The following is a 12095-nucleotide window of genomic DNA, read 5'->3' on the forward strand; positions in this document are numbered from 1 at the left end:
TTTTTAAAAAAAACATTAAAAAACAAAATGTATAAACTTATGTTGTTTGAATGTTACTCAGAGAATTAAACTTTACTAAAGAAGATGTTTTGCCACACAATTTAATGCCAGGCTTACTTTTCAAGGTTTTGACTTCCATTTGGAGGACCTGAGAATAAAGTGTGGGAAATTACTCTTTAATTTTAGATATGCCTTTATTTCGCAATTGCCTAATGTTTTGATAAAACTCCTCATTTATTTTTGATCATTTAACAAGAAGCTAAAAGTTTTGATATTTGTATGTATTATTTTTGTAAAATTTTAAAAATATTATCTGAATTGCTAATACTTTGTGTTGTACAAACTCAGTCTGTATCAGCCGGATAATGGACGGAAAAAATTAGCATTACGCAGCTGGGAAGTAAATGCGGTAATAAATAGACTAACTAAAATTCGTCGTGATGGACGGCGACAGTTTACAACAGTAGAAGTCGGGCCAGAACACAGAACCTTGTTGCAACAATAAAAACATTTAAATGCTTACATTTCAGATTGCCAAGTGGACTCCAACGTAACGACAGCCTGGCGCATGGCGCAACTACCGTGACGTCATCATCAGGCGCACGGACCGCATATTTTGAAACAAATGTAAAGTTCGACAAAAAATAAATAAATAAATATAATAATGTCAAGAACACACCAAAAATACCTTCAGTTTCAGGCACATATTAATATATATTTTATATGTTGTTTTATCTCCGCAGAAAGAAAGCGGGAGAGAGAGAAAGAGAGTGAAAACAGTTCAAGTCAATTTTGGCTAGAAAGTAATAGAGAAGGGCAAAAAAAAAAATCGTGTTTAACGTGTCTCTTGGGCGAAGGTGAAAGTGCGTGTTTGTGGGAGTCATTTGTTAAATGGTTTTTACATCGTTTTTACAACAGTTTTAATGGTTCGAGTCAATTTTGGCTATCTTTTTAGGAAGTAATACAGAAGGGGGGTCATGTTTAACGTCATTTGTTAAATAGTTTTTACAACAGTTAATTGTTGAGTAAAACACATGGAGGGAGAGCGATAAAAAATTAAAATATCATTAATTTCATGGTGAATAAGTGATGCATCTTTTTAATTTCAAAACATTTCCTTCTTTCCTTGTTGCCAGTCATTTGTTTGTCTAAAAGTATGTGAAAACATGGCGCTAATCCAGACAAGAAGAATACACTAGCTCTTGTGCTTTGGTTAAACATTGGCAAAGAAATGATCTTTTGTGTTATGTTAATACCTTATTAAGCAAACATATTGTTTGTGAATTACGCACAGATCCTGATTCATCAGGATGTATGACTTCAATTACTGCTTGTTCCTGTTAGTTTACCGTGTTGCCAACCATTCCTGGTAAATGCACTGTGGCAGTTTATGTGTTCAATAATGTGCATTGTCTTTTTACAGTGGAATTCTTAGCAGATGTACTTTCCCAGAAAAAGTATTGTTGCACAGAGGCTAACGTTAAGGTTTCAGGAGATGCATGTACATTGAAAGGGTTTTAACCTTGCTAATACTGTTTAAACCAAGCTGTTGTATTCCTGCTTATACTCCCCACACACCAGATATTTCATAGGTTTTTTAAGATACTTGTTGAAAAAATGTTTTTGGTTAAACAAAGCAAAGCCCAGTGTATTAATGCAACTTGTAAATATGTGGAAAAGGTGTGTTACATTTCATAAGACTGTGTGGATTGTGAGACTTTGCTGATACACTAATCATTTAGGGAATAATTTAAAGCCAATAACTTTCAAAAACATATTCAAATAAATGTGCAAAAAAGTTCCATGTCATTTCTTGTTATAAAATAAATAATAGAGAATTCACTTTTTTCTACTTTGTAATTGTGAATCATTTAGACTGTTAATACATCCACATATCTGCACTAATTATTGTGTCTCAGTTGTCTTTCTATCTTAACGCATTTGCCTTCCCTTTTTTTCGATTTATGTATTGTAGTGATTGTACATAGCTATCCCTTTGATAGACATGCTATATTTGTCATATCATATATTGCGTGACAAAGCCACAGGACAGTAATATTGTTAATACTGTAAATTCTGTTTCAAGTCTTCTATAATGGCAAGGTATATATGTGTATATTAAAAACTGTAAAAAAAAACCACTTTATTTTCTCATGTTTAAAAAAATTAGATATATAAATATATATATACAGTCAGAGATTTACAACACAATATAATGAAGGTGTCCTTTATTATTGATACATACATAATGGTTAGTTAATATTTTTGGATATCACAGTAGAACCTTCTATTGTTTGAAAGTTAAGTATTGAAAAGATAAATGAAAGTTTTAGAAGGCCATGAGGATTGGCTTTCCAAAGTGTATTTGCAGACATCTCCAGGAACATTTTAAATAAATTTGTTATCGCAAGGGTCTTCTAAATAAACATCTTCATCTCTCTAAATATTTGCCCTACAACTGCTACTTGTAATTATTCTTTCTACCTGTGTCTACTCAGTGTGTACGGTGCTCAGTTGTTAGCATGTTGTGTAACTTAATTTAATCTCTAAAGTAGCTGTCAAACATATTCCTGTGAACCCAACTGAGAGCCTCCTCTTCGGGGGTGGGAATGGGTTTATGTGTGTTATTTAATTTAATTGTGTATCATTGCTGATTGGGGCTCGTCAGTTGTTACAATAACTTCAGGTTTCTTGATAGTTTTTTTTCCTGGAATTATAGGTTCACTTGATTTCCTTAAATGTTCACATTTCAAATTGGGGTCATGCACGCTTTGCCACATAATGAACAGAGAATGTGGAGCAAAACCATGTACCAATAAAATCTCCTTATAATAGCAAGGGTCATGCTGATCTAGTTGTTTGGAGGGAATGTACATCCCTCTGGTCCTCACACCCAGATGATGCGTAGGTCCAAGTCCAGCTTTGGCCAAACAAATGGCAAGGTAAACATCATCAATAGGAATAAGGCTGACAGTATAAGACATATAATATATCATCAAAGCTGTATAGCTGGACAGAAGGTAGCCTCCACCTTCTAAATAAGGGGGGTAACTATTGGATTCATACACCTGAACTGGGATATAATACTTGCTCCAGGCAAATCTCAAGGGTCCAACATTCCTCATCACATTACCAGTGAAGAGGTGCTTGCTCCCATCATTGTCTTTAAGGCTTTGGAGATACAAAACCATGTTGTCTGTGTTAGCAAAAATATCATCGTCACCATTAAATAAAAAACGAGCATTTGGGCAGTTTTTCGCCATCCATTCTAGAAACAAAACCTGCTTTAAGGTGAGGTTGTAGAATCGGTCATAAAAGTCCCACTGGAGAATATCCTTGTAAACTCGGTTCTCAAGTTCAAGTAGTTTGTTATCAGAACCAGAGGGGGTTGTTCCAACAATGAAGATTCTGCGGATCCACACACCGTTGTAGAGCCTCTCTTCTGCCCAGGTTTTACGTAGGACCTCTCTGCGGTCATAGTTTCCTGGCGAGCTCTTAATGACCAGCAGGAGGAAGACATCAGCAGAGTTAACAGCTCCTCCGCATTTTTCTGGAGCGTTCAGAAGCATAGGGAAAAAGCGACAATGACGATAATACAGAAAGTCTTGTATGTGACCAGGAAGAGTGCTGAAGCCTGTTATGTTAGCAGCAGTTGTATTTTGTACACATCTTTCCTGTTCAGTGACACTAGGGTATTCTGTGGCTTGTGCCAATAAAGAAGCTCCCTTCTCTGGTCGTTGAATATTTTGGATGTGTAGGTGTTTGATGTCACCGATCTCTTTATAGAAGAAGACGAGCAGCAGAGCAAGGAATATAACCAACAGGAACAGGTTCTTTAAAATGATTCTCATCTTGAATTACTGGAGTGAAAAAGACAAACATTTGTTCTCCTTTATATCATGTCATTTATAGAAGTTGTAGACCTTAAATCTATTTTGATAGTCAGCAAATAGTCAGTGTCCTCTTTTAAAGACTTATGTTTTATTAGTAGGACAATTAAGCAAGTGCATCAAGAACAAAGTATCCGTTGGTTCCAGAAATAGTTACATCGAGGGCAACTGGACGAAGTAGGTTTTTTTCACCTCTCATCCAAGAGGCTTCTTCAGCTCTGGAATTGTTTTTATGTTGAAATGCCAACAGCCATTCATTTGTCTTTTAAAACAGCCTGTGCTTCAGGTTTTTAAGAATGTTAACAACATGCAGGGCTCAGACTGAATAGAATGCACTGACACTTACAAAAAGAAATTTGACTTTAATTGTCGCTGTAACAGAGGGTAAACAATAGTTACAGTCTGATAAAAAAAAATATTTAATATATATATATATATTTATTTATATTCTTTCATCATCTTTTCCTATATTGTAAAACCCCGCTATGGCAGATTCTGTGTAACCTTTTTTGAAAACAAGCCTTAAAAAAAATAACCTACGTAAATAAATCCTCTAAACCTGGAGAAGGGCTAACTCTTCGTCATCAGTGCAGTTATTCAACAATAAAACGAAATGAATAGTAGATGATTAAAAAAAGAAGATCAATACAATGTGTTCCACCAATATCACGTCCTTAAGCGATTCAGAGGTAAAAAACTACTCAGCATGTGTCTGTACAGTTTCATTTCAAAGGACACATTCTGCCTTCCCCCATTCCACCTTTCTGCAACGACCGTCGTTACGGGTGTGCAGCCCCTTTGAGACTAAATACCAGAATTTCCCAGTAGTCAGTCAGAATTGACGAGAGGTGGATGAGAGGTGAAATGTCAGGAAAAAAACTACTTCGTTCAGTTGCCCTTGATGTAACTATTTTTGGATACGCAGCATGTGTAAATCTATGAACTGTTTATTAAACCACATATTTACATATACTCTCTGCATATAACTTTAGAGTATGTATAAATCATGAAATATATGAAGAATTAACTCAGATATTATGAGTTGTTCTGTGCAAAGAGAAAGAAATATTATTTAAGTTGCTTAAAAGGTGTTAAAAGTTAAGTGAACTACCTGTCATTGTGACACAACACACCACCAAATGTGACCTCTGCTTTTAACCCATCACCAAAGTCAACAGTAGGCAGCTTTCAGCTCCTGGGGAGCAGTGTGTGGGGACGGTGCCTTGCTCAGAGCACCTCAGTGGTAACTTGGCAGCTGGTGGACTCAAACCTGAAGCCTTACGGACCAAGATCTGCTTCCTTTACCACTAAGCCACCACTGCTCCAATACACACAAATTCACACTCACTGATTTAAAGCAACAGCTAAATAAAATATCTGTATATTTTGGAGGCTCTTACCGTAAAAAGACACCTGTGTTTCGTTATCTGTTTATTGTTAAGCAGCTAAAGAAGGAATAAAATATTTATGACCAAAGTTTCCTCCTTCCAACAGCAGATATAGGGTGGAGCCTGTATATGATGACACAGAGATCCTGATTATATTCTCTTCCTGCTTTAATAAGAAAGACAAATAACAGGTGAACACCAGCACTGAACGTTTTCTATTGAAATAAAATAAACACATGAACTGCCTATTTTTAAGGGTAAGCTTTTTAAAATTAAAAAATAAAACTACAGACTGCAATAACATTTCCCCAGTAGATGCCATAGAAAATGATAAAATCATTTTAGCATTTTAGCCTTTGTGCATGACTTTCACATGTCGTTCGTATTAGTTCACATGAACACTTCATCTATCTGCTCCTGACCCGGCCCCCTGTACCATTTTAGGACAATTGTGGCCCGTGAGTCAAAACGTTTGCCTATGCCTGTTTTAGACGCTTTATGGCAAAAACGTTGTTTTGGACCAAATAAGGATTTCGTGATGAAAATATACCAGATTTACGCAGTATAATATCTTATCAAGCATATATCTCACTCATATCAAGCATTTCATCTCACAACATTTTTTGTTAAGCTTTTGTCAGTTATCCAGCCATTAAATGTATTTCAATCAGATCAAACTTGTTTGCTTTTAAATACCCAGTGTTGGCAGACACACTACATCATTACAGCATGCTTTGACTGGGTGTGAAGAGGCTCACAAGGACAGGAATGAAAATCAGAGTTCAGAGTATAATAGACGTGGAGTGCTGTTTAGTAGTTTAGCTCTGTTGGTGCTCTGCTACTCATACCACTGTTTATCCATTAAAAACACTATGTTCAAAGATGGAGTCTACAAGAGCACTTGACATCAGCATAAGAGAGGATATTGGTCAATGATTAATGTATCTGTTGTTTTTATAAACAGGGAATAAAATATTTAGGACCAAAGTTCCCTCCTTCAAATTTGCAGAGGCAGGGTGGAGGCTGAACAAGACGACACAGAGTTACTCATTAAAATCTCTGGAGCTCCTCCTGCTTTAATAAGAAAGACAAATAACAGGTGAACACCAACACTGAACATTTTCTATTGAAATGAAATAAACACATGAACTGCCTATTTTTAAGCGTAAGCCTTTTAAAATTAAAAAATAAAACTACAGACTGAAAAATTTCTGCCATTAACTTTGGTAGACTTGCTGTTTGCTATGAAAGATAAACCAAACTTTCACAGTAGAAGACAATCCAAACAACATTGATAATGACATTGTAACACAGGCTTATCTTTATAAGAGACAATATTGGTCAGTGATTAACGTACCTGTTAGGCAACTGGACGTGAATTTTCTGAGAAGACGTTTCACCTCTCATCCAAGAGGCTTCTTCAGTTCTAACTGTACAGCAAATATATACTCTGGGTGTGAAAGAATAAAGACAAAAATGGCTTCTTTTACCCCTCTCTCAAACCATCTGTCTTCCCTGGCCAAAATGTGCACATTGTTGTCCTCAAAGGAGTGTGTTTTGTCCTTGAGGTGTATGTGAACAGCTGAGTCCTGTCCTGAGGAGCTGGCCCTTCTGTGTTGGGCCATGCGCCTGTGCAGCGGTTGTAGCATCTAATCAGGAACAGAAGTGCTTGATGTTATTTAGAACAAACAACAAACAAGTTTTATTTTGCAGATTTTCACAAATATTGAGGTTCTCGAGGCTCTCTTGAGGACATGGCAAAATGGTATATCCTCGTAAAAATCGTATGTCAAGGACATTTTTAGTCACATCATTATCCATCCATCCATTTTCATCCGCTTATCTGTTACCGGGTCGCGGGGCAGCAGTCTCCATGACCGCCACCCAAATGACACATTGGTGTGGGTTCCACAGTCGCATCATTATATCTTTATTAAGCAAGAAATTGTGGCACACACACAAAAAAAAACAATTATTTATCTAACTTTAATGAAGACAACAAAGACAAAGGCTTTGAAATATATTTTCTTTCCCTGAAATAAAAGAACATTTGGATGGAACTCATTTTTATTACTTTACGAGGCACAAAAAAACCCATGAAAAACAACTTTATGATTACAAGTCTTAGAACAGAGGCAAAAGAATGAAAGAAACTCAACGCAGTCGAGTTTCCAACTCTAATCTTCCTAGAATAAAATGACAATGTTGCTCATACACACTGGTCATACATTTCAGTAACCCTTTGACAAGATAATCAATATCTACAACCCAAACCTCTATTATTAATGTGTGGCTGTAGCTGCAGAGTTTGGAGAAAGAGTGGGATTAGGAACTAGGAGAAATGGAACTGTGAATCTACTGCATGGCAGCCAGGAATCCCACCAGTTTAAACAGTAAATACTGGCTAGGGTGTATTTCAAAGACCATCAAAGAAGATTAGAGATTGTGCATTGAATTGTGATGGTGCTATTCTCTGTGAAATATATCATTTGTCTCAATGGGATTGAGGAATGTAAATCATTCCGGTTGTGAAGTAAATGAAATGGTTGTTGCTGTTTAACTACAAATGTTCACAGTGGTTTGCACCATACAATTATTTATATTCTGTTTTATTTGAACAAAGAGTAATATGAAGTGGTTTGACATTAATTCTAAATAGTGCACATATGACTGTTTTATTGCTTACATCGAAATGCTATAATAATTAGAAGAGCAGTGGACTTGAAACATTAAGACATCAGAACTCTAGCAGATAACACCAGAGCAGAATGCAAGGAGGAACAAGTATAAAAAGTAAATATATATATTCACATATTTGTAAACATATATATATACATTTATATATATATACACAGTATATACAAGATTTTATGTATACATAGTAGGTATATGAGTATGTATATATAAATATATACACATATATACTGTACATACATATATATTCCGATATTATCGGCCCCATATTAGCATATTTTGTAATAAATGTAAGAATCGTTATTGGTTTTTCCTCCAATATTGAAAACCCAATGATGCAATGGCTGGGTTTCATGAAATAATGTGTGCCCTAAAAATAGTCTAATGCCCTGGCGACAGACCAGTCAGGTGCCTCAGTATCTGGTTCTAAACTACTTTATTGTTCTCAACCCAGCTTCTCTTCGCCTTTCCCCCCTTTCACTCTCTCTGCGCTCTCTCTTCCTCATACACACACACATGCACTCTCACCACGCCTCCTCACTCCCATTCTTTACTGGTGACTGTAAAATCACACTTGAACAGAACATTATCAACACTAAACTCTCGTCACTATCATTGTATTAATCTTTGAATAATCAGGGACTTGTATGCTGAATGCTGCAACTCATACAGTGATTTGTAAGGATTAATAAATAAATAAATATTACAAGGCGAAAAGGTGGAAAATCTATTGTCCCCTAGGGGGTGCATGGCATTAACCCATCACCTTAGTGAGCAGAAAATAATAGCAACTGTGTGTATGGCTTTATCTGAATTATACAAATATGTGGTTTTGTTGATTTTATTTAATTTGATTCGAAATGAAAGTATGTGCATCAGACTGGATCCTGTCACACCAACTGTGACTACCTGTTGATTTTATGTGTTTTCTTTAAGTGTTCACAGTTCAGGTTAGGATCGTGTATTGTTTGCCACATTGTATATGTGAGACCTGGAAGAAATCTATGCACTAACAAAACTTCTTTATAATAGCAGGGGTCATAACTATCCAGTTTACGGGAGGGAATGTTCAGTCCTGCTGTCCTCACACCCACATGAGATTCTGGTTTAAGTCCTGCTTTAGCCAGACACATCCCCATATAAACATCATCAATAGGTAGAACTGGGATAGTCTTTGACATATTGTAAATGGTTTTCGCTGTGAACCCAGACAGAAGAAAGCCTCCACCACCACAATAGGGAGGATATGAGTTTGATTCTTGTACTTGAACCGGAACATAATATTTGCTGTGTTGTTCCCGAATCGGCCCTACATTCATTATCAAGTGGCCTGTGAAGAGATGCTTGTTTCCATCATTGTCCTTGAGGCCTTGGAGATACTCGACCATGTTGTCAGTGTTGGCGAAAACATCATCGTCACCATTGAATAAGAAGTGAACCTTTGGACAGTACATTTCCTTCCATTCTAGAAAAAGTATTTGTTTCAGGGTGAGGTTGAAGAACGTGTCTTCAAAGTCCCATTGGAGGATGTCGTTGTAGTCATGATTTTCCAGTTCAAGTAGCTTGTTCTGTCTTGTTTTTTCGAATCCAGACTGTGTCGTTCCTGAGATGAAGACCCTGCGGATCCAAACGCCATTGTAGATTCTTTCTTGTGCCCAGGTTTTACGTAGTACCTCTCTGCGTTCGTAGTTTCCAGGGGAGCTTTTAATGACCAGGAGGAGGAAGACATCAGAAGACTCATCATCTCCTCCACATTTGTATGGAACATTAAGCAGCATGGGGAAATGGCGACAATGTTTATAGAAAAGAAAATTTTTTATATAAACAGGAAGAGTGCCGAAGTCTGTGATGTTGGAAACAGATGTGTTTTGTTGACATGATGACCACACGAAGGGTTTGCTTATTATGGGCGTCAATGTCTTATGTTTTTGCTCAATATCATTGACATGGATGTTTCTCTGGTCATTAAAATCTTTAAGGAGAAAGAAGAGCAGTAGTAGACCAAAGAGTACCAACACCAGGAGTCTGCTGAGAATGATTCTTCCCATCCTGTATCTGCAGTGAAAAATAAACAGATAGTCGATCAGATGTATGAGAATATCCACAAGTATGTTCATACTTATTTTGGGGCGGACACCCTGCTGAGGGTGAGGGAGTATGAAAGGTTGGGGAGGAAAGTGGCGGATTACAGAAACCACCTTCGGTTCAACCTGAGATGCAGGCAGACTAGGATCTGGCCGCAGTCATTCCCAGACATGTCTTGGAAGCGGTTTCCAGACACACCAGAACAGCACAACTGGCACAGCACAATATCAGAACCTTGAGTCCAGGTTCTACAGTTCCCACCACAACAGAGCAGAACATGGGCGATAACACAAGACAATACAACCGAACTGGACACCCAAGACAAATGGGTTAAAAATCTGTCAGTCCGAGAGCTCATTCCAGCCGAGTCAAAAGTCCTAGTCAAAGGACTAAACTTTGCAATAACCCCTAGGAAGCTACCAACGGTAGATCTCATAAGAGTCACAGAGGAGGTGACTCAATCAGGAGGAACAGATTGCGAGAAACTGAGGCTGAGCAGCTCAGACGTATCAGCAGCACTCTGTAGTGCCAAATTATCTCCATCCAACATCTCCACCCAGGAGAGAGAGGCACTAAACACACTGCAGAAAGATCCTAACAGTTGCATCTACATACAACTGTCTCCATTGGTGGGGGACACCCCACACCATATTAAAAACTCAACGGATTTCACCACCAAAATCAGCCAGATCAAACTGGAGGCTGAAGAAACTATGGTGTCTAATGATGCAAAGTCACTTTTCACCAGCATCCCCAGTGAGGTGCGATGAGCATGGCACCGTCCCCACACACTGCTCCCCAGGCAGCATGAGCTGCCCCCTGCTCACTTTGGTAAAATGTAGAGGTCACACGGTAGTTGCGTTCCAAGACCCACCGCGAAATGAAAAAAAAAAAAAAGCGAAGGTGAGGTGAGATAGTTATTATATTATTTAGGTAAATATTTACCCTTAAGGGAACTCCCCCCACACCCCCCCCAGATTGTTTCACACACACAGTAGAATTGAATAATGGAAACGCAGAGTTAAGTGAACAAGAAGTGGTACAAATATTTGCATCTGTCATTGCTTACTATTGACAACTATCACACAATGTATGAGTACCTACAGAGTAGAGTAGTAACGCCCGATACCTTTGAGGGATGTAGCATACGGTTCACACTAAAGAATATACGTTTTTGCATATTTTACCTTTCTGTTTTATACAAATGTCGAAAAAAAATCCAAAATCAAAAAGAGTCTCACCTAAATTAAAATATAAAGGTGGTATTAATATTATTATTTTGCTTAGATAGATAGATAAATAGATAGATTTAGGATACTTTGTATAAAGTTCTCAGAAATACACTAACAGATCAATATATTTATTAATATATATTTTTAATAATTAATAAATACATCGATCACTCATAGTTGCCTGTCATACACCTAGGTATGTCGCGTGTCATTTGGTACATGAATGGAACGGTAATAAACGTTATATACAACAGTACCCACGTTTTTTTTAAATCGGTAAAATTCAGCATTAAATCGGCTTTAAAATCATGTCGTAAACACCGGAGTTAACGAAAATACGTATACGCGGATGCTCAGGCTCAACTACCGTTACTTTGCAACGGAAAGCGGTGTTTCCGTTCAATTCTCCCCACGCGAAGCGACAGGTTGAACCGCTTTTTTACATTGCTGGTAGAAAAACCATGGCGTAAAACGGCTGTGACACTTACCTTAGAATGAAACAGTCAGCGGAGCTGAGTGCTCTTAGTTTATAAATACATTCAGAAGGAGACCATATGTCTCTGAGTCGAAGAACTGAAAGTGCTGCTGTCACTTCTGCTGCTGTTGCTGCTGGGCGTGAAAGTGCTGCTGTCACTTCTGCTGCTGCTGCTGGGCGGTAACTGTTTGTGCTGTTTGGACTGTCCCTCCGGGGTTCTGTGGCTGCAGCTCTCTAAGTCAATAACATAACGTTAACAAGTACAATGATAATTATCAAAAATGCGCCTGTGAACCACTGTGAAAATGTGGGTTCATATAATAATAATAAT

General features: G+C 37.6%; 3 protein-coding genes and 1 pseudogene across 15 annotated transcripts in view; 1 reads left to right on the forward strand and 3 right to left on the reverse strand.

The window, feature by feature from the left end:
* Positions 1-657, reverse strand: part of LOC103395759 (N-acetyllactosaminide beta-1,3-N-acetylglucosaminyltransferase 3-like) — a 3839-nt gene extending 3182 nt beyond the window's left edge. Inside the window, exon 1 of the mRNA XM_017041559.2 lies at positions 524-657. Within this exon, the coding sequence (XP_016897048.2) occupies positions 524-570 (47 nt within the window). The 5' untranslated portion in view covers positions 571-657. The remainder of the gene's footprint in view (positions 1-523) is intronic.
* dock7 (dedicator of cytokinesis 7) overlaps positions 1-12095 on the forward strand; it is a 428740-nt gene that overhangs the window by 250831 nt on the left and 165814 nt on the right. The gene's annotated exons all lie outside the window — the stretch shown is intronic.
* Positions 2230-5621, reverse strand: LOC103395748 (N-acetyllactosaminide beta-1,3-N-acetylglucosaminyltransferase 3 pseudogene; annotated as a pseudogene).
* LOC103395738 (N-acetyllactosaminide beta-1,3-N-acetylglucosaminyltransferase 3-like) lies at positions 7328-11903 on the reverse strand. Its single transcript, XM_008333534.3, has 2 exons — positions 11778-11903; positions 7328-10027 (listed from the first exon to the last, which is right to left on the reverse strand). The coding sequence occupies exon 2, from the start codon at positions 10018-10020 to the stop codon at positions 8878-8880; it is 1143 nt and encodes a 380-aa protein (XP_008331756.1). The 5' UTR covers positions 10021-10027; positions 11778-11903; the 3' UTR covers positions 7328-8877.

This window comes from Cynoglossus semilaevis, chromosome 2 (assembly GCF_000523025.1).
Source record: "Cynoglossus semilaevis isolate Cse_v1.0 chromosome 2, Cse_v1.0, whole genome shotgun sequence".
Classification (NCBI taxonomy): Eukaryota; Metazoa; Chordata; class Actinopteri; order Pleuronectiformes; family Cynoglossidae; genus Cynoglossus; species Cynoglossus semilaevis.

What these genes read in the sequence shown, in the direction of transcription:
- LOC103395738 (XM_008333534.3), bottom strand. Translation starts at nt 10,020, where the DNA reads ATGGGAAGAATCATTCTCAGCAGACTCCTGGTGTTGGTACTCTTTGGT.